Consider the following 27469-nt stretch of genomic DNA (forward strand, 5'->3'; position numbering starts at 1 on the left):
TTGTTCCTCTATAGGTAAGATGTTCTTTCCCTCTCATTTTTTTCAAGATTTTAAAAGTCTTTTATTTTTCTGAAGTTTGAATATGATATGCTCAGGTGTAGTATTTTGTTTTTTGTTTGTTTGCTTGCTTGTTTCGGCATTTATCTTGCTTGGTATTCTCTGAGCTTCCTGAATCTGAGGTGTCTGACATTAATTTGGGGGAATTCTGTTATTATTGCTTCTAACATTGCTTCTGCTCCTTTCTCCTTGCTCTCCTTCTTGTATTCCTCTCTCATATAAAGTACACCTGTTATAGCTGTCTCACCATTCTCAGATAATCTGTTCTGACTTTTTATCAGTCTTTTTTCTCTTTGCTTTTCAGTTGTGGAAGTTTCTATTGTTATATCCTCAAATGTAGAACTTAGTGTCCAGTTTACTAATGAGCCCATCAAAGACATTCTTTGTTTCTATTAGAGTGTTTTTTATCTCCAGCATTTCTTTTTAATTCTCTCTTAGAATTCTTTTTCATTCTCCATCTCTCTGCATGTTCTGCTTCTTTCATTAGAGCCCTTAGACTATTAATCATTATTTCAAAAAAATCTTGGCCTGGTAATTCCAACATTCCTGCCATATTTGACTCTGGTTCTGATGCTTGTTCCATCTGTTCAAACTGTGTTTTTTACCCTTTAGTATGTCTTGTAATTTTTTGAAAAGTGGGCATGATGTACTGGGTGAAAGGAACTGTGGTAAATTGGCATTGAGTAATGTACTGGTAAGGTGAGGGAAAAGCGCTCTACAGTTCTATGATTAGTCTCAGCCTTTTGGTGAGCCTGTGCTCCTGGACTGTGAACTTCATCAGTGTTTCTCAGCTGTGTTTTTTTTTTTTTTTTTTTTCTCTTATGTGGGACAAGATGCCTGAAGGGGGCTGAGGTTGGGTATGTCCCTTCCCCCATGTGGAAGGCTAGAGGGAACTAGAGCTGATTCTTTTCCTTCCCCCAGGTAGGTTCTAGGCTCTGATACAACCCCAGCCAGCAAAAGGTTCTGGTAAAATAGTTTCTGCTGCATGCAGGGCTTGTGAATAAGAGAGAACATACTGGCATATTTCAAAGCAGTTCTTTTTTCCTTCCCCCTCCTGGAAGCACAAGGAGATTTTTTTCTCTGATATTCACTATGAGGACCTGGTAGAGTTCCTGGAGGTAAACTCACAAAAGTGTGAAGTCTCCCTCTGGCTGGGTTTCGCTGGAGATTTTAACTCTCAGAGATGTCAGTATTGAGCCTCCAACAATTCTTCAGTTACTGCTTATGTTTTCTTACCCTGTGCGGGTTCCTGCAGAGATTTCTACTTGTGTTTCTACTCCAGTAAGTTGTAATTATCTGTATCCGTCTGTCTGTTTCTCCAATTTTGGGAGAAGCAGTGTGCCCTGTGACCTCCTTTCTCTGATAGATACACAAAGAGATGTTGATTTTTTAGTTTGCTGAGATTTTTACTTGTTAAGATGGAGTGGTGACTTCTGAGTTCCTTTTAGCTTATAGTGGAAACTGCCTGTAACCCCCTTTTTATATATATAAGGAAACTAAAGCACAAAGATGGGTAGTAATTTGCTTATGGCCCCTTGGCTAGTAAGGGGCAGAGCCAGGATTTGGTGCTCTGGCTCAAGAGTCTGTGCTGTCAACCACTAACTACATCATTGAGAAAAGGCACCGAGCTGGGCTGGTAGGAAATGGAGGACTATATTATCTTTTTCTTTTTAAGGTGGAGTCTGCTCTGCCACCCAGGCTGGAGTGCAATGTCGTGATCTCAGCTCACTGCAATCTCTGCCTCCTAGGTTAAAGCGATTCTCCTGCCTCAGCCTCCTGAGTTCTTGGGATTACAGGCACCCGCCACCACACCCAGCTAATTTTTGTATTTTTAGTAGAGACGGGTTTACCATGTTGGTCAGATTGGTCTTGAACTCCGTACCTCAGGTGATCCACCCGCCTCGGCCTCCCAAAGTGCTGGGATTACAGGTGTGAGCCACTGCCCACGGTGAGGAATACATTTTCTTTAATGTCTACTAAATGTATACTTTCAAAACTTTTTCTAAAACTCTAAAGAAACATATATGTAGGACATTAAAGCAATGATTACTGGCCCGTCATGGTGGCTCATGCCTGTAATTCCAGCACTTTGGGAGGCCAAGGCGGGTGGATCACAAGGGCAAGATGATTGAAACCATCCTGGCCAACATGGTGAAACCCTATCTCTACTAAAAATACAAAAATCAGCTGGGCATGATGGTGCGCGCCTGTAGTCCCAGCTACTAGGGAGGCTGAGTCAGGAGAATCGTTTCAACCCAAGAGGCGGAGGTTGCAGTGAGCCAAGACTGTGCTACTGCACCCCAGCCTGGGCGACAGAGCGAGACTCCGTCTCAAAAACACACACACACACACACACACACAAAACAAAAAAACAATGATTACTAAAACTTTTTAGAGTAGAAGAAAAAAGTCACTCCTAAACCTATCATTTATACATATTATATTTCAGTCCTTGTCCATCTGCATGAACACTATGCATGGATATTATATATTTAACTTTTTTACCTAACATTGTATCATGGGAATTTCTCCATGTTTCTCCACCTTTTAAAATAAATGATATTTAATAGCTGTATAATAGTTTACCTTGGTGAGGTGCTATAAATTACAAAAGCATGCTATTCGTGGTTATTTGATAATTAGTGTTTATCTTTTACAATGATAAATGTTTCACAATTGTTTACCTTTCATTGAGTAATTTAATTCAAGCCCCATGAGTGTGATTTTTGGGTCAATTGGTATGGATAGATGTATAATTATTGCTAACTTTTGTCATATTTATTTCCAGAATGATTGTACCAGTTTTCTGGGCTTCCAGCATTGCATAATTATATTAGGTTGGTGCAAAAGTAATGAAGATTTTTGTCATATTATACACACACACTATATATATATATTACATATACACATATTATATATTTTATTAATCAATATATGTTAACTATATGTATATGATATATATACACACCTCTTAAAAGTACAGTGTCAATCAATAGTGAGAGGTTCTAAAACAGGACCACTTCCATAAACTGATTCCTCCTTTTCAGATTTTCAGTTTATGTTACATGTAGCCTTGATTATAGGAGGCATTCCATAGATTTTATTGAATGGATGGATAATGGAAGGATGGATAGGTGACATTCAAATGATTCTTCCTAATTAACACACAGAAAGTTAGTCGCAAACTTGAGATGATACACTGATTTATAATTTAGAGTGTTTTCTTTTACCATAACTCCAGTTTTACTTTATTCAGCCAACATTTATTGTATATTTAGTAGGTGCAAATCACAACGCTGGAAGCTGGGGGACACTACTATCAATGAAACATGGTTCTACCCACCAGGAACCTCCGAGTTTGAGAAATTCACACGCCTCTCTCCATCAAGTTCTCATTTACAAAATGAAATTATTGACCTCAAATTCTGTAATTTTATGAAATCCTACATTTCCCATTTATAGATACCGAGGCTCTAAAGTAAGTAAAGAGTAATCTAAAGGACTGGTGATTCAGGATAACGATAGGGAATATCTTCCTCATTCATTCATTCATTCATTCATTCATTCATTCATGGAGCACACACTAAACATCAGACACCATTAAGTACTGGGAATAGAAATAGAAATAAGGTAAATTTTCTTCTCATAAAAATGGGAAGGTTTTTTTTTTTTTTCCCAAAGGTATAGTTTGGCAACCCAAGAGTACTGCACACAGTATTTATATGTATGTAATACACTTACAGTACTATTCTAGTAAAACTCAAATGGAGTGGTCTCTAGTATTAAAAGTACAGGAGAGAATCAACTAATATTGATTCAACTTCACCCTTTAAATACTCCCAAAACTTAGTGGAAAATATCGTTGAATTTTGTAGATTTATCGTGGGGAAAAATACCTTTACATTACTTCACAACATCAGGACAAAAGAGGGTGCATGTGCATGTGAACTTACCACTTCTCCTCTTCTACTTGCACTCCCACGGACTGGAACTTACTGGGTGCTTTATTCTCTCCTGTTTTGTCAGGTTCTTCGGCATCATCCACCTGGAGAAATCATCAAATAAATAGAGTAGTTCCATTTCAGTCATCTTGCTTGAAAAATGAACATCACATTTTATCAGAAAAACCTCTAATATTACTGGAATGTTTTGTAATTTGTAACCTCCTTAGTCAGTATTTGTGTATTTTCTGAGAGCCGTCACTACCTTCGCTGCATGCTCTTTGACTCTGTTGCTCTTAGTAAAATGCAATTTTATTCACTCTCAAGGTAGTTGATGTCTATGATTCCTCCATAGATTTGCAAGTCTGTACTTAGACTTAAGTATCTTACTGTAAATGCTGTATTAGAATGGAGTCTACATGGAAATGTGTTCTCAGAAGTTTTTTCTTTTATGGAATCTCCCCCTGTCGCCTGGGCTGGAGTGCTGTGGTGTGGTCTTGGCTCACTGCAACCTCCACCTCCCGGGTTCAAGGGATTCTCCTGCTTCAGCCTCCCGAATAGCTGAGATTACAGGTGTGCCACCATGCCTGGCTAATTTTTGTATTTTTAGTAGAGACAGGGTTTTGCCAAGTTGGCCAGGCTGGTCTCAAACTCCTGATCTCAAGCGTTCTGTCTGCCTGGGCCTCCCAAAGCGTTGAGATTACAGGCATGAGCCACCATGCCCAGCCTGGAAGTTTTGAATTTGAAGATAACAACATACAAAATAAAGAGGAAAATTTATGTATTGTAATTATAATCGTTGATATTGGGAGATTTAGATATTAACCTTATTAAGATAAACCATAGAGTGTCTTCATCTTTCTCCCCTTAAATAAAGAATTGACTTTGAATATCACTCCATAATTTCTAAATAGCTATGTGTATATTACAGCTATATAGAAAATATGCCCATATAGAACTAATAACCTATGCAACAGATTAGTCCCAATCCAAATTTGAAGAAAATTTTAGAATTATTAGGTTTATTTCTTTTTCCTATGTGTTTAAGAAATGTTGTTTCTAAATATAAAAACAATTCAATGTAAGCTATATAAAATTAAAATACAGAAATATATAATGTAGAAAAAGAAAGTCTAAGAATCATTGTCAATTATTTGATGTATATTTGTCTATATCCTTTTATATATGTCTAAATGTATATATATATTTAAATGATTATTAATACTGAAATTACACACATGAGATTATACTATGTATGTTTCTTCTGCAATGCTTTATTCATTAACACTACTACTATCTCTGCACATTTTATCATGTCAGTAAATACAACTCAGTCCTTTTGTTGACTACAGAAGTATTTCTTTTCTTTTCTTTTTTTTGACACAGGATCTCACTCTGTTGCCCAGGCTGGAATGCAGTGGTGCAAACACAGCTCACTGCAGCGTCAACCTCCTGGGTTCAAGCAATCCTCCCTTCTCAGCCTCCCAAGCAGCTGGGACTACAGGTACATGCCACCATGCCCAGCTAATTTTTCTTATTTTTTGTAGGGGGTGGTCCCCCTATGTTGCCCAGGCTGGCCTCAAATGACTGTGTTCAAGCAATCCTCCCACCCCAACTCCTAAAGTACTGGGATTATAGGGATGAGGATATTTCTTTTAATGACTAAGCAATAGGCATCAAAGTAATTTGCTTTTTATTGCTATTATGTATGATATTACAAATAGTATTTCATATGTATCCTTTTGAATACTTGTACAAATATTGTTTAGGAAAAATTCTTAGAAGTAGAACTCCTAGGTGGAAAATATTGAGCATGTGCAACTTTAAAGGATATCTCATCAAATCATTTATCATCCTTTCACAGTCCGTGCATAAGAGTTTCCAATTCCCTATACCTTCACCAGTACTAAATATCGGGAAACTTTAAAATTTTTGCTAATGTATCACAAGTAAAAAAAAAAAAAAGTGTGTATATACACACACACATACACATATATACATATACACACACATACTTTTTTTTTTTGAGACAGAGTCTCGCTGTGTCACCCAGGCTGAAGTGCAGTCACTGCAATCTCAGTCACTGCAACCTCTGCTTCCCGGGTTCAAGCGATTCTCCTGCCTCAGCCTCCCAAGTAGCTGGGATTACAGACACGTGCCACCATGCCCAGCTAATTTTTGTATTTTTAGTAGAGACGAGATTTCACCATGTTGGTCAGGCTGGTCTCGAACTCCTGACCTCGTGATCTGAGTGCCTCGGCCTCCCAAATTGCTGAGGTTACAGGCGTGAGCCACTGCACCCGGCCAAAAATATGTATTGACTTTGTTTCTATCTGTAAATTGTCTGTTCATATCCTTTACTAGTCTCCTCCCTAATTAGGCTGTTTTTTATTTTCTTAATCATAGGATCTCTTTATATCTTATGAACCTAAATTCTTTCTCTGTTACATATACTGCAGATGTTTTCTCTCGTTTATCATGTGTCTTTTGAACTTTGCCCTTCATTGGAGAGAATCTTAAGTAGTCACATCCAGCTTTTACGGTTTGGAAAGGCTTTTTCTCTAAGCATATTTTTTAAAAGTCCTCTTGTATTTTCTTTTATGCTTTCATGTTATCTTTTTCTCGTATTTAATTCTTAAATCCACCATCCTGAAATGTTTGTGTTGAAGATACATATGTAGAGATCTCATATTACCCTCCTATACAACCTCCCTTGGGTTATCAATGGATCTGGCTCCATTTATTAACTAATTTTCCGTTTTTATTTGAGATGCCAGCTTTATCTGATACCAAACTTTACTCACATATATTTTCCCACACATTCTCATACAGGCATTCCCGTATACGGTCATGACTCACACAGTGACATTTCTGTTAACGATACAGCACACATACAATAGTGATCATAAGATTATCATGGAACTGCCCTGTGCAGAAGTACCACTTTGTGTCTTTTGTACTATATTTTTACTGTACATTTTCTATGGTTAGATACACAAATATTTAACTTTGTGTTACAATGGCCCACAGTGTTCAGCATAGTCATAAGTTGTACAGGTTTATAGCCTAGGAACAATGGGCCGTACTATATAGCCTAAGTGTGTAGTATGCTCTACCTTCTAGGTTTGTGTACCTTCTGTGATGTTCACACAACGACAAAATCACCTAATAACACATTTTCCCAGGTGTATCCCTGTCATTAAGTGACACATATATACAGACCTGTTGCTGGCCTATTGATCTGCTGGGCTGATTGACCTTCCCTCTCCTTTTTCCTAAATATGATTTTTTTTTTTTTTTTTTTTTTTGAGATGGAGTTTCACTCTGTTGCCCAGGTTGGAGCACAGTGGTGCGATCTCGGCTCAGTGCAACCTCCACCTCCCGAGTTCAAGTGATGCTCCTGCCTCAGCCTCCCAAGTAGCTCCAATTATAGGTGTGCGCCACCACACCTGGCTAATTTTTGTATTTTTAGTAGAGATGGGGTTCGCAATAGTGGCCAGGCTAGTCTTGAACTCCCATCCTCGGCTGATCTGCCCGCCTCAGCCTCTCAAAGTGCTGGTTGCGTGCCTGGCCTTTCCTAATAAAATTCTGTAATCAATCTTGATATTTTATATGGCAAGTCTCCTCCTGTAGTTCTTTTTTAAAAAAAATATAATTAGGCTAGGTGAGGTGGCTCATGCCTGTAATCCTAGCACTTTGGGAGACCGAGGTGAGAGGACCACTTGGGCCCAAGAGTTAAAGACCAGCCTGGGCAACATAGCAAGACCCCGTCTCTACAAAAAATAAGAAAAAAAAAATAGCTGGGCATAGTGGCATGCGCCTGTACTCACAGCTACTCGGGATCTGAAGGAGGATTGCTTGAGCCTGAGAGTTAGAGGCTGCAGTGAGCCGTGATCATGCCACTGCACTCCAGCCTGAGTGACAGAGTAAGACAGTTTCTCAAAAAAAAAAAAAATAGTAATTTAAAAACAGAACAAAAAAAACAAAAATCTCTAGGTTATTTTGGAGTATTAACTTCTAAGTAAACTTTAACATCAAATTGTCAAGTTCGTCCTATTAGCCTCCATTAACTGATAAAAATCACGTTGGAATTTTTATTGGAATTTCTTTAAATATGTGTATTCATTTTCAGGAAATTGTCGTCTTTTTACTACGTAGTATTCCTGTGTAGGAATATTAAATAATTTTTCATTTATTACAGTATTATATTTTATTTATTTATTTGCTAGACGAGATCTTGCTATGTTGCCCAGGCTAGAGTCCAGTGGCTATTCACAAAGTTGATCCCATTAGTGATCAGCACGGCAATTTTGACCTGCTCCTTTTCTGACCTGAGCCAGTTCACCCCTCCTTAGGCAACCTGATGGTCCCCTGCCCCTGGCAGGTCACCATATTGATGCTGAACTTACTGTGGACGCCCTATCGGTATAGTGCACTACAGCCCAAGACTCCTGGGCTCATGTGATCCTCCTGCCTCAGCCCCCTGAGCAGCTGAGAATACAGATGTGCACGACCATGCATGGAAGTTATTTATTTATTTATTTTCAGACGGAGTCTCAGGACTCTCACTCTGTCGCCCAGGCTGGAGTGCAGTGGCGTGATCTCGGCTCACTACAACTTCCGCCTCTGGGTTCAAGCGATTCTCCCTGCCTCAGCTTCCCAAGATGCTGGGACTACAGGCGCGCGCCACCATGCCCAGCTAGTTTTTGTATTTTTTAGTAGAGACGGGGTTTCACCATGTTGGCCAGGATGGTCTGGATATCTTAACCTCATGATCCGCCCACCTCGGCCTCCCAAAGTGCTGGGATTACAGGTGTGAGCCAACGCTCCCGGCCGCCTAGAGGTCTTATATTTTATGTAAGGTAAGTTTTTATATTGTTTTCAAACAGCAGTTACATATTATTTCTGAAGTTCAATTGTGTTGTTTTATAGTTTTTGCTACTATTGTGAATGGGTTGTGTACCTTTATATTTTGTTTATTGATTATATATAGATAAGTTATTGATTCCTCTATATTTATATTATATTCTTTCACTTGGATTTTCAGTGGTTTCTGCGATTTTTTTTTTTTTTTTTTTTGAGACGGAATTTTGCTCTTGTTGCCCATGATGCTGGTGTGCAATGGCGCGATCTCAGGTCACCGCAACCTACTCCTCCGGAATTCAAGCGATTCTCCCTCCTCAGCCTCCCTGTTTCTGCTAGAATTTTAAAGGTGGACATGCATATTATCTATGAATAAAAGCAATTTTGCTTTGTTTTTAAATATTTACACTTCATTTCTTGCTTTGTGTCTTGGCCAGTAAAGGCAAACAACACTGAATAAGCCTATGAAAATATTCATCCTTACTTGATTTCTGACTCTGGAATATCTCTAGCATTTCGTCTTCAAGTAGAAGTTTAGTTTGGTTTCTTTTATTTATTTATTTATTTATTTATTTATTTATTTATTTACTTATTTACTTATTTATTTTTGAGACAGAGTCTCACTCTGTTGCCCAGGCTGGAGTGCAGTGGTGCAATCTAAGCTCACTGCAACCTCCACCACCCGGGTTCAAGTGATTCTACTGCCTTAGCCTCCCGATTAGCTGGGACTACAGGCATGCGCCATCATGCCTGGCTTATTTTTGTATTTTCAGTAGAGACGGGATTTCACCACGTTGGCCAGGCTGATCTCAAACTCCTGACCTCAAGTGATCCACCCACTTCAGCCTCCCAAAGTACTGGGATTACAGGTGTGAGCCACCACACCCAGCCTTTAGTTTGGTTTCTTATAAATGCTTTTTATCATGTTGATACTTGGAATGGCTTCTGATTTTTACCAAATGCAATACTTTTTACTATCTATCTTGATACCATATTTTCCCCCCAAAGATTAAAATAACTTTGAATTTCTATGACATACACTACTTGATAATAGTATATTATTTTAATGTTCATTTCATTTTTCTTACTTTGGACAGGAAATATGCTGACATTATAATAAGATGTATCTCCCTCACATCTTAAACGTTTGTGTGAAGACCCAGTCATCATGCTTATGAACCACAAAAAGATCAGTAAAGGTATATTATTTTTAAAAATATATATACACTTTGATTAATTCTCAAATTTGGTAAGAATTTTTACATCTATTTTTGTAAGCATATTATTCTATAATTCTTTTTTCTTGTGTTCTTTCAAATTTAGGTATTAAAGTTACGCTTATTTGATTAAAATATATTAAGAACCTTAGCTGGGCGCAGTGGCTCACGCCTGTAATCCCAGCACTTTGGGAAGCTGAGACTGGCAGATCACCTGAGATCAGGAGTTTGAGACCAGCCTGGCCAACAAGGTGAAACCCCATCTCTACTAAAAATACAAAAACTATCCGGGTGTGGTGCTGCATGGCTGTCGTTCCAGCTACTCAGGAGACTGAGGCAGGAGAATCACTTGAACCCAGGAGAAGGAAGTTGCAATGAGCCTAGATCACACCACTGCACTCAAGCCTAGGCGACAACAGCAAAACTCCATCTCAAAAAAAAAAAAAAAAAAAAAAAATTGATCTTTTCTTGTAATATTAAATGCTTTAAATAACATAGGAATTATTTGCTTCATGAATGCTGAGAAAACCTTTCCTGTTAAAATGATCCGAGTCTGTAACATTTGTGAAAGGTTTTTTTTTTTTTTTTTTTAACTTTTTTTTGCACTTTATTCTTCCTCCAGGTTTTCATTTTATTTATTTATTTATTTTTTAGAGAGACGGTTTCTGTCATCCAAGCTGGAGTGCTGTGGCAAATCATGGCTTACTGCCACTGTGACCTCCTGGGCTCAAGTGATCCTCCCACCTCAGCCTCCCAAGTAGCTTGGACTCAGGTGTGTGCCAGCACACATGACTAATTTTTTCTTTTTTTTTGTAGAGACAGGGTCTTGTTATGTTGCTTAGGCTGGTTTGAACTCCCAGGCTCAAGCCATCTACCCACCTCAGCTTCCCAAAGTGCTAGGATTACAGGCATGAGCCATTGCACCTGACCTCTTTCCCCAGATTTAATACTCCCTCTTGCATCAGTATTGGTAATATACATGAGTGTCTATATTATTTAGACTTTAAAATTTACCAACATTAAGTTGTCACAAGAATCTTTTATAATTTTTTGAAAGATCATATACTATTCTCATTTCTAATATTATTAATTTCTATATTCCCTTTCTCAATCAGACTTGTCTATTATTTAGTATTTTTAAATAACCAATTTTGGTTTATCAATTCCACTTTACTTGTTATTGCCATTGCTCTGTTTTGTTTCCTAATGCATTTATCTATAATTTCATCATCAGTAATTCCTTCTTTTGAGTCTGTTGTTCTTTTTCTAGCTTTATAAATTGAGTGTTTACTTTATATTGTAATATTTCTTCCTTAATTATGAAAGAACATAGGGCTAGGAATTATTCTTTGATCATAACTACGGCCACAGCCCATAGTGATGATTTATAGGATTCCTGCTGTCATTTATTTCAAAATAATCTTGAATTCCTTCTGTAATCCAAATGTTATTTAAATGTTTTAATATTTGCAAATGGTTAGATTTTGTTATCTGTTTAGTGTTCGTTTCTAATTTTAATGCGTCATGGTTGGCAAACTGACTGATTATTTCTTCTTTTTGGAATTCATTAAAATGATCTCCGTAAGGCTCATTAGTTTTGATTGGAGACAGGTCCCTCCAAAAATCTCTTTCCAAATAAACGTTGATGCTGACTTCAAGGCCGTCAAAATAAAGTCTTCAAGGCTTAAATATTTTGAAACTATCTCCTTAGTGTTCCTTTATTATTTTAAGTCAATAAATTATGAATCCAAGATAATGTACTTTTTAATTTAATTTAATTTTATTTATTTTGAGATGGAGTCTCGCTCTGTCGTCCACGCTGGAGTGCAGTGGCACGATCTCGGCTCACTGCAAGCTCCGCCTCCTGGGTTTACGCCATTCTCCTGCCTCAACCTCCCCAGTAGCTGGGACTACAGGGGCCCACCACCTCGCCCGGCTAATTTTTTGTATTTGTAGTAGAGACGGGGTTTCACCGTGTTAGCCAGGATGGTCTCTATCTCCTGACCTCGTGATCCGCCGGCCTGGGCCTCCTAAAGTGCTGGGATTACAGGCGTGAACCACCGCACATAGCCAATAATGTGCCTTTTTATTTTTCAAAGCTTTCTTTTGAATAGTAACAATTTCTTTGGTTTGTACTTTACCTGGCAGAGACAAGTTTCATTATCTGCAGTTGGACTTATTTCTTCACATAAGCATAAAATATTAACGTATCTGTACACTTGGACAAGTATTAAAGGAAATAAATAAGTCTTAAGAGTAAGATCTCAAATCACTAAATGTTCTTTTATTTTTCATTCAAAGAATAGAGAAAGCCATTGCATTTCACATAATGTGAAGGATTAAGCTGTTCTTTTAATCTGTTTTGCAACTTGAGTTAAATGATAATAGATGGAAATCATAATGTACCATCGAGAGATAGAGGAGTCAGGGCCTAAAGGTAGTACGTGAAACCATCTGTAGCCAGAATTGCTCTTGAAAGACTAAAAGACAGTGTAACCAACTGTTGCCAGGTGTCACCTTTGGGGAGTACAGTAGAAATAGTAGGTGGGAGTGGGAAAGAAGGGGAAATCTCATATTTTGCTCTATACACTCCTGCACTGTACGAACTCTTTATAATAATACTGTATACATGAATTACTCATTTTGTAATTATAAGAAAACAAAAAAAATATCCTTAATGGTGCCTATGACTTTCAGTTTAGACATACAACTTTGCCCTAAATCCAAAGCAGCCAGTCCCCATAATGCCCCCCTCGCCCCCAACACTAGAGCATCAAGAAAAACACCAGATAAAGTATTTGACTTGTTTTGGTGCCATATTATGCTATAGAAATTTATATCTTTAAGTATTCTAGAATCAGAGTGCCATGAGTGCTCCCATAAGAACATAGGAGCAAAGACTGCACACGGATCATGTCCATTTTAGGCCTTTTAACACACACACTGATGGAAGGAAACAGCATATTTATTTATTTATCGGACAAAGAGCTTTGTTTTGGTGATTTGCTTACTGTCTAGCAGCCCCAAGCCCATCTTCTACATTCAGCTGCTCTTCGACATTGAGGCCAGGACTCCCAAACTACATTTCCTAGCCCTCCTTGTTGGCTGTTTTCCAGTTGTGTTCTAATAAAGGAAGGTGGAAGAAGAGAAGGAACTTCCTTCCTGTTTCCACCTTCTTCTGGCATCATTCCCACATGTGAGGGCAGCTATGGCTCCACCCTCCAGCTCCTTTTTTTTAATGAGATGGAGTCTTCCTCTGTCACACAGGCTAAAGTGCAGTGGCGCGATCTCTGCTCACTGCAACCTCCGCCTCCCGGCTTCAATCAATTCTCTGTCTCAGTCTCCTGAGTACTTGGGATTACAGGCGCCCACCACCACACCCGGTTAATTCTTTTGTATTTTTAGTAGAGATAGGGTTTCACCATCTTGACCAGGCTGGTCTTGAACTCCTGACCTCGCGATCCACCTGCCTCAACCTCCCAAAGTGCTGGGATTACAGGTGTGAGCCACTGCACCCGACTCCAGCACCTACCTACCTACCTTCCTTCCTTCCCTCCTTGCTTTCTTTTTTTTTTTTTTTTGATGGAGTTTCACTCTTGTTGCCCAAGCTGGAGTGCAATGCCACAATCTTGGCTCACTGCAACCTCCATCTCCCAAGTTCAAGGGATTTTCCTGCCTCAGCCTCCTAAGTAGGTGAGATTACAGGCATGCACCACCAAACCCAGCTAATTTTTTTATTTAGTAGAGACGGGGTTTCACCATGTTGGTCAGGCTGGTCTCAAACTCCTGATCTCAGGTGATCCACCCACCTCGGCCTCCCAAAGTGCTGGGATTACAGGCGTGCGCCACCGCGCCTGGCCCTCCAGCTCCTTTCAACAGCCCATGCACCAGCTGCTCTGCACCACTCCAAAGTCCCAGCACCACCTGACTCTGCCATCTCACAGTCTGAGCACAGGCTACCCCAGGCCTTCCTTCTGAGCTCGTAAAGTTCTGGTAACCCCACCTTTCCCTTTTTTTTCCTTTTATTGCTGTCTCAGTCTTCCCATACCTGTGTAACCAATTTTGTATATTAAACTGTCTCCGTTTAAGAAGCGAGCCTGGTCTGTGATTTCCTGGATGGGATTTTAACCAATTCCATATGACTACACTCATGTAAATTAAAAACGCTTAGGATGTCAGCCAAAGTAGGATGTTGTGTCTTCACTATGCGGTGATATAAAACTATCCAATGAAACTGTTTTCAGAAGATGCATGGTAGTTATTTCCCTGAAGAAGCATGATCCTCAATGCATTAAAAAAAAAAGGAGACAGAAAAGAAGCAGGGTTCATCAGAACAAGAATGGAGGACATTGTTCTCTTCCTGGTCCAAGCCTCATCCCCACCGGTCCTAGAACTGCCAGCTCATTTGCATCAAGTATTAGTATCTTGTAAGCTTTAGTCGTTGTATATAAATTTATCTCTGTGATTTTTTACTCTTAGTTCCAAATATTGGCAAATGGCACCTTTTAGGTATTGTATCTAGAGTAATATACTTAAATTTATAAAGTGGCTTTCAAAAATTGTAAAAGAAATTGCAGGATATGAGATCTCTGTCCAAAAAGTAATAATTGAGAAAGGCCGTGGATTATTTAGTTCAGCATATTTAGCTAATTATAATTTTAAAGGACAATATTAATCATAACAGCTAAATCTAATAATTGTCGAACACTTACGCCTGGCACTGTGCTTACAGCCTTACATATATTTTATCAATTAATTTTTACTACACCCAAAATACACCTTATGAAATAAGGACTATTATTATTCTCATTTCCCAGATGAGGAATCTGAGATACAGAAATACTAAGTAATTAATCTAAGTTCACGGAGGTTGTAAAATAAGTAGATGTAGTATTTAGCTACTGGGTATGAATTAAATTTAAAGTTTTGGTAAAGGATTAGAAACTCTGGCCCTAAGAGGGAAAGCATAGGAGAAAGTCTGAGATCCTAGTGTGACATATTTTGGGAACTTGCATTTAAATTTGATTTATGTATAATGAAATTCAATGAATATTTTGAGTCTTTAATTTTTTTTTTTTTTTTTTTGAGACAGAGTCTTACTCTGTCGCCAGGCTGGAGTGCAGTGGCACAACCTCGGCTCACTGCAACCTCTGCCTCCCGGGTTCAAGTGATTCTCCTGCCTCAGCCTCCCAAGGAGCTGGGACTGCATGTGTGCGCCACCACACCCAGCTAATTTTTGCATTTTTAGTAGAGATGGGGTTTCACCATGTTGGCCAGAATGGTGTCGATCTCTTGACCTCGTGATCTGCCCACCTCAGCCTCCCAAAGTGCTATGATTGCAGGCGTGCGCCACCGCGCCTGGCTTTTTTTTTTTTTTTTTTTTTTTTTTACTTATTATTCTCCATCAAAGAAGTAGTATAATGTGATCATGTTAGACACTCGGTATAATCTTGGCTCTGTCAACAAAAAGCAGTTGACCTTGGGCAAGTTTTTCAACCTCTCTGTGCTCTCATCTGTAGGGTAGAGATGATCCTAACACCTATGCCGTAAGGTCATTGGATGAGTTAAATGAGAGTCACATAAAGTACTCAGTACTTTGCTATACTTTATATAGCAATGTACGATGATTAGAGGAATAAGAACAATTTTTTTATTCACTAAAATATCCAACTATTTAAGACATGAGATAACATCTCAAGTAAAAATTTTTCTCCCCAATGTTATATGTGGATTTAAGTCTAGTTCCATCCTACTGGGTGAAAATAATAAAAATATTTATTATATTGAGACTGAGTGTTAAAAAATCTAGCTCCCTGTGGAGGTTATAGTGTAGTGGGTGCATCATTACCACTAAACACACACAATGTAGTGATGGTCACACAACAATGTGAATGTCCTTAGTGCCACTGAACTGCACGTGTAAAAATAGTTAAAACGGTCATTTTTAAAATTTTTTTAATTTTATTTTTTTGAGATGGAGTTTTGTTCTTGTTGCCCAGGCTGGGGTGCAATGGCGCGATCTTGGCTCACCACAACCTCTGCCTCTTGGGTTCAAGTGATTCTCCTGCCTCAGCCTCCCAAGTAGCTGGGATTACAGGCATGCACCACCACACCAGGCTAGTTTTGTATTTTTAGTAGAGACAGAGTTTCTCCATATTGGTCAGGCTGGTCTCGAACTCCCGACCTCAGGTGGCCCGCCCGCCTCGGCCTCCCAAAGTGTTGGGATTACAGGCGTGAGCCACTGTGCCTGGCCACACCTGGCTTTTAAATTAGACTTAGAGTGGGTTCAATGTGGATGGATTTATTCAACAGCAAATTGAGAAGTTATTTTTCAAAGGGTACCCGCAGACTGATACAGCACAAAAAAATGGAGAGAGAGGATGATTTTTCTGCTTTGATAGAAGAACATTTCTAGCAGGGTAACCCAAGCTCAACAGATGTAAAAGAAACAAGGTGGAATCAGTTTGATCTTATCTTTGAAAAGCAGAAAAACAGTGAACTGAACTGAGAAGCCTACTGAGTTTTCTGCCATTTTCATGAAATGCTTGATTAGGCTGAAACTAGTGCACATTCCTTCCTCATGATGCTGTGATGTGAGTTATTGCTTTCCACACTATCAGTCACTTTGGTCTTGCTCGCCCTCACTCCCACATCTATGGGAAGTGGTTCGCATTTTTGTTCTCATATGGTCATTCAATAGTGCTGAACATACTGTTATGTGGCTCGATGACCCCGGCTATTCTTGCAAGTCCACTCTTTTTTCTAAAAATAGAAATGTGTGTTAGGAATTAAAAGCACCTCATGTTTGATTGTGTTCATGTTCTTTGAATTATCCTGCAGTTTGAGTCGCACATTCAATTTAGAGAACAAAAATAATAGCTGCTAATAATGTCTCCAAAGAAAATACTTTCATACTCTTGGTCACATTTAACAATATACGGAGTCCACAGCCAATCACTTGAAAATCTGGTCCTATACATAGGTATACGATTCCAAGCGGCAAGAAAGCAAATCTTCCCGGGAAAGAAAAAGCATTCACATTCCTTAGTTTTAAGTTCCTATTTCAAAGGACAGAAAGGGAGGCTGTTACCTGTATCCCGATAGACAGGCATCGATTTTTCTTAAAGTGGTCCTTCTTCCTGTCCTCCGTGGTGACGGTGGCTATGGTAGTCGTGGTGGTGACGGTGGCAGTGTTATTACCCATGTGTTGACTGGCAGGGCCATGGATCTGGGCGTTTGCAGCTTCGATGGCGGCGGTCAGAGCCTTCATACTGTCCAGGCTCTCGGTGGAGTTGCTGAGTCCAGACTGGCTGATAATATCTCCTCGTTGGCCCTGGCCGTCCATGTAGGCATCCTGGGCTGACTCTGTGCTACTCTGGGCTGTGATAGAAATGAAAGGTTTCGTGGTAGTTCTGGGTGGAACTGGAGGTGGTGTCTTCTTATATGTTGTAATGCAAGATGACACTGGAAGACAGTGAAAACAAACACACTGTGATTTCTGCGTGGGTTTTAATTTCTGATATTGTAACTGACAGCCATTGGAAATTAGGGCACACGAAACACACTGAGACATTTAACAGGAAAAAAGTTCCATTGACAGGCTGAGACCCCTGCTTTCCAGAGGTGGTTTCAGTCTCCTCTGAGGTGACATCTCCACAAAACCGAGGGAGAAAAACACTGGGAAATACCAATTTCTGAAATGGAAGTTTCTAACATGGAAATTAATTCGAATCAACATAAACTAGACACGATTAGCCCTCTGTCGAAACCTTCCCAGCCAACAAAGTGTATAGGCACAGAGAGAAGGTGAGGGGAGTCTCTGCCTTCAGGGAAAACAGTAAAGATAGCTAACGTTAAGCAAAGTAACTCATTAGAAGAGATTCTAGTGGTTGATAATAAACGTGGAAAAAGAGAAAAGGCAGGCAAAGAGGTTGCGAGGATGCGTGTTCTGATCCTAATAACAAGGATGAGGTGTCTGGGGAAGAAGGGTACACACGCCATCACAGCTGCTACAACTTGTTTATCGAAGCCCACTCCTTCCTTTCTTCTCTCCCTCCCTCCCTCCCTTCCTTCTTTCCTTCCTGCTTTTTCTGTCTCCCTCCTTCCCTTAAAAATGTTTTCTTAAAAATAGAGAGGAGGTCTCTCTGTGTTGCCCAGGCTGGTCTTGAATTCCTGGGCTCAAGAGATCCTCTCCCTTAGGCCTTCTTTCAAAGGACAGAAAAAGAGACTGTTACCTGTATCTTGATAGACAAATAGAAAGTGCTGGGATTACAGGGGTGAGCCACTGGGCCCAGCCACTTCCCACCTTTCTCTCCGTCTTTCTGTGTGACCTACCTACCTACCTTCCTTCCTTCCTTCCTTCCTTCCTTCCTTCCTTCCTTCCTTCCTTCCTTCCTTCCCTTCCTCCTTTCCTTCCCTCCTCCCTCCCTTCTTTTCTCTCTCTGTGCCTCTGTGTTTCCCCCCGTCCTTCCCTTCTTTCCTTCCTTCCCTCCTTCAGTCTTTCACTTTTCTCTGTCTTCCTGTCTTGTCATCCTTCCTTTTCGTTCTCTCTCTCTCCATCTCCCGCTTTCTTGTCTTTCCCCTTCTCCTCCTCTCTGTCTTCCTTCTTCCCTTCCACCTTGCCTCTCTCTCTGTGTGTGTCTTTTTTTGGATGAGCGCTCACTATATAAACTTCTTTTGTCGAATTTTCGCTTGTTTCTGAGCAGAACTACTCACTGAGAGTATTTACACTGTACAAAAGTCTCCTATGGTAGAAATTAATCCACATGCTAGCTAATAAATTAGTCTTCCTGGGCTTCATCTGTATGAGCCACTCCCTAAAGTGTCTTCCTTTAGGGCAACTTGGTCAAGTCAAGAGCCTGAATCTGACTGGGTGTGGTGGCTCACGCCTGTAATCCCAGCACTTTGGGAGGCTGTGGCAGGTGGATCACCTGAGGTCAGGAGTTTGAGATGAGCCTGGCCAACATGGTGAAACCTTGTCTCTACTAAAAATACAAAAATTAGCCGGGTGTGATGGCGTATGCTGTAATCCCAGCTACTCGGGAGGCTGAGGCAGGAGAATCGCTTCAACCTGGGAGGCGGACGTTGAGGGGAGCTGAGATGGTGCCACTGCACTCCAACCTAGGCGACAGAGGGAGATTCGGTCTAAAAAAAGGGTGGGGGCCTGAATCTAGGCTGCCGAGTACAATTTCGGACCTGTACAAGGGAGTCAAGGTCTATTTGGAGGCTCCCAGCAGCAACCTAAGCCCCACCATCTAGCCATTTGATTACAATGCTGAGGGTTTTGAAGAAGCTTTACACTTTGGCTTTCAGTTTCTCATTTGTAAAGCATGATTTTAGGAAATAAAGATCAAAAACGAATTAAGTTTCCAAGTGGGACTCCGGTCAGTGAAGCACAATTCCTTAAGCAGCTATTATAAATTCATTCAAATAATTAGGCTTCCATCATTTCCTCCCCAGCCCATCCCAGCCCACCTACTCTCTCCATCACATCAGCTAGACCTGGCCACGCAGTCCCAACTTGTTACCTACGGTTCCAGCTGCCAACTCGGACCATCTCACTGAATGAAATACTTGCTTCAACATTGAAGATGTTTCCTTTGGCCACTCAAAGGAAACACCCTATAATGAACAATAAACAAAAGGACCCTATTATGCTGTCCTGCTGTTTCAGTGGTCTGTGATTTGGAGTAATTTCCTTAACCATAAAATAGATGGAGACAATAATGTTTGGCTATTTCGCAGGGATTGCCCGAGTATTGGAGGAATAAATCAAGCAAACGTCACATTGCAATATCATATGGACTCTGGGAGAGGGGAAGACAAGGTGCATGACACAGAGGCAGTCGCCTCTCATTCCTGGGGTGGATGACTGGCAGAGGCCCAGCCCAGGAGAACTTCCCATCTATGTTGACTCATGAAACACACATCTTTACCTCTTTTTTTATTTTTTTAAGAGAGAGGGTCTCACTCTGTCACCAGGTTGGAGGGCAGTGGCACCATCATGGCTCACTGCAGCCTCGATCTCCCAGGCTCAAGCAATCCTCCCACTTCAGTCTCTTGAGCGGCTGGGACTACAGGTGTGCACCACCACATCCAGCTAATTTTTTATTTTTTGTAGAGATGGAGTTGTGTTGCCCAGGCTGGTCTTGAACCCCTGGCTTCAAGTGATCCTCCCACCTCAGCCTCTCAAAGTGCTGCATTAGGGGCATAAGCCACTAGGCTATGCCTGGCCCATCTTTATCATTTCAATGAGGCATGAGCCACTATGCCATGCCTGGCCCATGTTTATCATTTGAATGCAGCTCAACAATAAGCAGTCAACTTCCTCATTTTTTAGCTAATGCACCTGACAGGAAACGCGACTCAGGGAAAATACAGGGCCTGCAAGGTGCAGTCCGGAGCGGAACCAGCCAGCCTCAGGTTCTTCCCATTAGCCCACAGCTAAGCCTCTGGCTAAACAATGCCAATGCAGATACATTGTAAATACTTTGCCTGGCTCACTTTAGTTTCTTGTATCCAAACCTTGCTGCAGCTCTGCTTCCCAGAGAGGCATGAGTGTTGGTAGCCCTGCTCGGAGTAATGCTCATCTCAGTCATTCAGCTGAAGACCCAGAGTGGGTGGGAGCCATAAATAGGATAGAACCTCTCCCTATTAAAATCGAATGAAGCTAGAGCATTGTACCACTTCTCCTAAGACATGTCTTCACAGTGTGAACTCATCATTTTGTTCAAAATGGATTCTCAGGACATTCCACCCACTGATATTTCAAGAAGCTAAATAACATATTCCAACATCAAATGGCTGACCTTTTGGATTACGTATTGCTTCTTGTTAGCTCTCCCTGGTTTCTTCTTTCAGTGTGGATAATCCAAACTGGACAGTGAGGACAGGCACAGTGGCTCACACCTGTCATCCCAGCATTTGGGGAGGCTAAGGTGGGAGGACTGCTTGAGTCCAGAAGTTGCAGACCAGCCTGGGCAAGATAACGAGATCCTGCCTCTACTCAATTAGAAAACAAAACTAAACATTCCCCCTCCAAAAAAAAAAAAAAAAAAAGCTAGATAATGCAGCCAAATACAGAATCATTTGATTTGCTATGACATACAGTAAAAATCCTGCCATGATGTGATAAGTGTGATGATGTGGGTGGGAGGGCACGGGGCTAAGTCACATCGTTCCCAATGCATGACTGACCTTGGGGACCTGAGCCTCCAATGTGACTCCTACACTCCCCAGGCCAACTGCAATTGGACGCCACCTGGTGGCTGCTGTCAGCTCATCTTCGCTATCTATCGGGATAACTCTGGATACCTTGTTCAACAGAGGCATTGGCAGAGCTCCAGTAATGCTTGAAATCTACTATGGTTAGATTGGACAGGGAGAATACTGGAGACATGACTTCTCCAACACGGTGGTCTTGCCCCCGACACCCAAAGGAGATAAGATTTTGAGATCCCCCTCACTTCGAATAAGGGAGCTGCATGGAGGACAGGAACCATCTCCCATGCTGTTATACAGAGGGACGTTACTCGTTATTATGAAGCTTTAGGATAGGAACCATCTTCCATGCTGTTATGAGGAGGGGCGTTACTCATTATTATGAGGCTTCACTGCGGTAAGCAACACTGTCCAATCATGGACTAGGAAGGTGAAAGGAATTCAGATCTTCATGATTGCTGTTTTTTCCCAACTACAGACAGGGTCTCATTGTGCTGTGTTTTGTGTTCATTGCAAATCAAATGATTTTCTTCCTCATCTGGCTGAAAGGACTCCATCTGGCTGAAAGGCCTTGAACTCCCCGGTTTAAGAGATCTTCCCCCTTCAGCCTCCTGAATAGGTGGGACAACGGGCGCATGCCACCATGCTCGGCTTAAGATTGCTGTTTGAAGGAGAGGAAAGGAGATTCAAATCACAACTCACACTTCTCCATCGTCCCCTTCTTCATTTTCCAATTCTTCTGCACTCCAAAGCTCATACAACAAAATCCTTCCATTTTCCTCAACATCACCCTTTCCTAGATTTGCTATCTAAGCCCTAAACCCTCGCTTCTCTCCTAAGGGTGTTTTGTTTGTTTCAGTTCTACTCTCAGGATTCAGTGCCAGGAAAGATTTAGAACCCACTGAGAAGGTCTGAGCACCAGCGGGTGTGTGATAGATAAAGAGTGAGGCTTAAGGAGGGTGAAACACCACCCAGTATGTTTGTCTTGTCCGGTCAAAACAGAAAGAGAAAATGAGAAAGAGAAAAAGAGAAAACGAGCAGCTTCTATACAGTGAGTGAAACATCTGATTTGTTTAAAAGTGACGTTCTCTCTCTTTTTTTTTTTTGAGACGGAGTTTCGCTCTTGTTACTCAGGTGCAATGGTGCGATCTCAGCTCAGGGCAACCTCCGCATCCTGGGTTCAAGCAATTCTCTTGCCTCAGCGTCCTGAGTAGGTGGGATTACAGGCATGCGCCACCATGCCTGGCTAATTTTTGTGGGTTTAGTAGAGACAGGGTTTCACCATGTTCGCCTGGCTAGTCTCAAACTCCTGACCTCAGGTGATTCACCTGCCTCAGCCTCCCAAAGTGCTGGGATTAGAGGCGTGAGCCACCATTCCCAGCAAGAACGGAGAGGTGAAGCCAGCTGACTTCCTAGGTCCAGTGGGGACTTGGAGAACTTTTCTGTCTAGCTAAAGAATTGTAAATGCACCAATCAGCACTCTGTAAAAACGCACCAATCAACACTCAGTGTCTAGTTAAAGGATTGTAAATGTACCAATCAGCACTCTGAAATAATACACCAATCAGCACTCTGTAATAACGCACCAATCAGCACTCTGTGTCTAGCTAACGGATTGTAAATGCACCAATCAGCAATCTGTAAAAACGCACCAATCAGCACTCTGTAAAATGAACCAATCAGCAGGACGTGGGTGGGGACAAATAAGGAAATAAAAGCTGACCACTCCAACCAGCAGTGGCAATCCAGCTGCAATCCGCTGGGGTTGTCTGGCATACCGTGGAAGGTTTGTTCTTTCGCTGTTCACAATAAATCTTGCTGCTGCCTACTCCTTGGGTCCACACTACCTTTATGAACTTATATAGGAATTTTATAGAGTGTTTTACCTGTTGAATCTAAAACAAAAAACAAAAAACTATGGGTTTGTTTTTTGTATGTCTTAAAAAAAAAGTCCTCTTTCTAGTAATTCTTTTTTGTTGCATTTTACCAAAGCACTGATCAGCAACAAATTGAGGGCAAACAAACAAACTGGTCCCTCACCAGAGATAGTCTGAGAAGCACTGAAAAGAACATTTGCAAATCCAGAGAACAGGGCAGAGGTAGTACAAGTGAGATTAAGAATATATTCAAGAGGTAACTTGAAGCCACGGGCTGTTTTGGAAAACAAAATGATGTAAAGAGGCCAAAAGAAAAAAAAGAAACATGGAAGGACCTAAACTAGGGACATAAACATATTTCTATTGTAGAAATACAGAATGGGGACGATTGGACTTATGGTTGTAATGTCAGGTAAGGTGTCTCTTTCAGGAAAGGCATGTAGGATTAGAAGTACGGACCTAGGCCTGTTGCGGTGGCTCATTTCTGTAATCCCAGCACTGAGAGGTCCAGGCGGGAGGATCTCTTTGAGTTGAGGAGTTTGAGACCAGCTAGAGCAACAGGGTGAAATGCATCTCCACACAATTATCCAGGAGTGGTAGCATCCTGCCCCAGCCTTCCAAGTAAGTGGCACCTGTAGTCCCAGCTACTTGGAAGGCTGGGGCCGGAGGACTGCTTGAGCCCGAAAGATCGAGGTTGCAGTGAGCCAAGATCGCGCCACTCCAGCCTGGCGACAGAGCAAGACTACGTCAAAAAAATAAAAAATAAAAATAAAAAGACGGGGTGTTTCATTTGGAAGCGAAGAAAGGGGGGTTTTCAATTATTTGGAGGGCTCTTGCTTAGAGGATGGCATGGACCTGCTTTGTACAAGTCCCCAAAGGAACAACAAAGGCAAGAGCTCAGAAAGGCATAAAGAATAATTCTCCAGGCATTGATTGTCCGTCCACAGAAGGAATACGAGGACCTCACAGCAGAGGGAGTTCTCAGCCCCTGTTCAAGCACAGACCAGCACATGTTTTGGCTGGGAAGTTACAGCAATTGTACCAACATCTGATAGGTGGCTCAACTAGATGACAAGATTTCTTTCAAATTGGATGGTTACGATAATGACTGAAATCTAGACAAGAATTTGCAAACTAGGGAGGGTCCCACAGACAATGATGCTAAAGAACTGAAGAAAGAAGCCAAAAAAGGAGGCCAGAAAAAGAGCTCCAATGATGCTGTCTGGTAGCAATGATGAATGTGCTGGCATCTTGGGAAAGCATCTGGCACCGATGAGGACAAAATTACTAATAGACAAGTTTGCTGCTCCTGCTTCCAGCCAAGCAGACCCCAAAGTTGTGCACTTAATAGCGCATCATAGGGCTCCTGCTCCTCGCGGTGATGTGTTCCGCAGGCCGCACTTTCCAACAAATGCCAGACAAATCAACGGTCTGGCTGCAGTCCTCCACCGGGAAAAATGCACAAACCCTGGCAACCACAAAGATGATGAGATGAGATTTAGTCCAGATCCGTGACATGCCACTAGATCTTCCTAATCACCAGAGAGCAGATCCTTACTCTGTGTACTGGACACTGTACTAGGAACTTAATAGACATGGGGGCTGGGTGTGGTGGCTCACACCTGTAATCCCAGCACTTTGGGAGGCTGAGGCATAAGGATCGCTTTCGCCCAGGAGTACAAGACCAGCCTGGGCAACAGAGTGAGACCTTATCTTGAAAAAAACCCAAAAACAACAACTAGCTGGTCATGAGGGTGTACACCTGCAGTCCCAGCTACTCGGTAGGCTGAGGTGGGAGGATCACTTGAGCTTGGGAGGTGGAGGCTGCAATAAGCCATGACTGTGCCACTGCACTCCAGCCTAGGTGACACAGCAAGACTCTGCCTCAAAAAAAAAAAAAAAAAGAAAAGAAAAAGAAAAAAAATAGACATGCTCTCACATATGTGAAAGATCCCACTATCCCCATTTGACTGATGAACATACTAAGGCTCAGAGCAGGCAACGGACATCTTTAACTCATCTACAGATTCAGTGACAGAGTTAAGAGTACTCAGGGCTCCAAATCCTATCTGACCATTAACTCAAACCACCTCTGTTTATCCCGGCACCCCCCTTCTCGCCCCCGCTCCAGTAAACACTCTCTATTAAACACCTTGTCCACTAAAGCACCATGCCTTCCAGGAGAGACTCCTTTGTGCAACAGCCTTCCTCACTCTGCAGGAACTCACCAAAGTTTCAGTGAATGAATTTGGAGTGGTCAACAAGGGGTGCACAGTTGCAACTTTTAAAAGACAGCAGGAGAGAAATGCCACAAAACAAAATGCACATGGAAAAATCACTACCTTATTTCAAAATATTTACAGCTTCGCATTTACAGGCCACCCAAAGTGTGGCGGTCAGTGATGAGAAGGCAAAGATCAGAGGCTGTTGGGGTGGGGCATACACCATGATTCCCGGCCCCCCTCTGGGAGACACAAGGTATCCCACAGTCTTCTCTCCCAGTCACATCCTCCACGGAAACCACAAGATGACTTGCTCAACTTTTTTTAAAGTAGAAAAAAGTATGCTTGTGTGTGTGTAAGGGGAGGAGACGGGATGTGAATGAGATGGAGGGTAGTGTAATAATTCCTGTAGTCATAAGACACGCCAGTTGGTAGTTACTAGTATTCCAGACACTTCCTAACGCCAGACAAATGCCCCAAGCCTCGGCATGTCTGGCTTAGAGATCTATTCAACTGATAGCAGCCGCCTCTTCTGGGGAGAGCAGATCTTTCAGAAAGCACTGGCTGCGCTGCTAATCAAACGCAACATTGTTCTCAGAAAGGAGGAAGAATGGAAAGGTTTGTTTCAGAGTCACAACTTTATTTTTTTAAAAAAGCACCCAAGTTGTTTTAACAAGTTGCTACAAAACTTGGGCTTCCTGAGTGGAGGCTGTTTTGCACAGTGCATCTACTGTGCAAAAATCCAGGCAGGGAGGGATCAGAAAGTTAGAGTCATTAAAGAAAAAAAAAAAAAAAAAAAAAAAGGGCCCCAGGCACTTCATGCCTGGAAATGATGTCAGACGCAGCCACTCCTCTGTTAGAACTACGACCAAACAATGCGCAGGCAATCCACAGCAGCTGCCCTGCAAATGTCAGCACCACCCCAGTCCAAAGAGCTTGAAACCTACCAAGCCGAAGGACTGTGCTGTGCCTCTCTCGCGCACATTTTCCCCAAGCACTCTCAGGAGCCTGGCAACAGGTAACGTGGCAACCTTTGACTTATAAAAGGGCAAGTGGCACAATTTCAGGGAACAAATGGACTTTTTTTAAAGCCAGCATCTCCCCCACCACTCCCACACCCTCCCTCCCAACCAAAAGTGAGTAAAAAACAAAGCATTGACGCGGGCAGTCCTACTCTCGAGTGTCCCCTTGTGGCCAAGCCTGGAACATCACATCCGTACTTTGCAATCTGTGGATCAGCTACGAGGTAAGTCGCTCTTTGGAAGGGGTGGAGGTCTTTGCTGGACTTGTTTTCCGAAAAGCATAAAGAGTGGAAGTCAAGGCTAAGAATGGCTTGCTTTTTTACCTTACCACCTTAACAAAAACTTCACCTTAGCTGCAGGGTTAAATCTCTGGGCTGGGGCTGGGGATTTTCGTTGTTGTTGTTTTAAAGCAGCAGCCAAGGCCATGTTTTTTAAGGTGGTGAGTTAAACAGAGCAAGAACTGCGATAGCCTTTTCCCACCCAATCTCTTTCTTCACATCCTAGTCACAGCCAAGCGTAGGGTGGATGGCAGTGAGGATAAACAGCCCAGAAACTGAGGGTTCCTGCAGGGTGGGACTGGCATTTTCCATTTTTATCTGAAGGTGTACTTTGAATGCAGACACTTTTCTCGCAGGCCAGAAGCACTGCTCGTTTGCATTGCTGGCTTCCAGTTAGCCTATTTGCGAGGATTACTTAGGATTTCCAGACTGCAGGCCCAGCTACACAGAGAGTGTGCCTCGAAGCCCCACCTCAACGCTTTCATCTCCATGTGGGGGGAAGCACCCACGAAAATGCCAACGGCAGTATTTGTAACCTGCCTTCTTCCTTTTGGGAACTGCTTTCTACAGCTCTCTCTGTTTTAGAGGAATAACTACAGCAGGGAGCTGCTCCAGCCACGCAGGAGGAGAGGGCACCGTTGAGGAGAGGGCACCCGCAGGAGGAGAGGGCACCCGCAGGAGGAGAGGGCACCGTTGAGGAGAGGGCACCCGTTCTGTCTCCCTCTGGCTATGTTAACTGGAAACTAGGAAAGGGGTTCAGATCAAAGTAAGT

At 41.8% G+C, this 27469-nt stretch overlaps 1 protein-coding gene and 1 non-coding gene across 18 annotated transcripts in view; both read right to left on the reverse strand.

The window, feature by feature from the left end:
• The window catches only part of DLGAP1 (DLG associated protein 1), a 951759-nt gene that overhangs the window by 69371 nt on the left and 854919 nt on the right, over positions 1 to 27469 (reverse strand). For all 17 annotated transcript variants that reach the window (XM_007974542.3, XM_007974540.3, XM_007974541.3 and 14 more), the window contains 2 exons: positions 17169 to 17542; positions 4011 to 4102 (listed from right to left, as the gene is read on the reverse strand). In XM_007974542.3, the coding sequence (XP_007972733.3) occupies positions 4011 to 4102; positions 17169 to 17542 (466 nt within the window). The remainder of the gene's footprint in view (positions 1 to 4010; positions 4103 to 17168; positions 17543 to 27469) is intronic.
• On the reverse strand, positions 9949 to 10052 carry LOC119618711 (small nucleolar RNA U13). The gene has a single exon (XR_005235079.1). It is a non-coding gene; the product is annotated as a small nucleolar RNA U13 (small nucleolar RNA).

The sequence above is a fragment of the Chlorocebus sabaeus genome, chromosome 18, assembly GCF_047675955.1.
Source record: "Chlorocebus sabaeus isolate Y175 chromosome 18, mChlSab1.0.hap1, whole genome shotgun sequence".
Taxonomy (NCBI): Eukaryota; Metazoa; Chordata; class Mammalia; order Primates; family Cercopithecidae; genus Chlorocebus; species Chlorocebus sabaeus.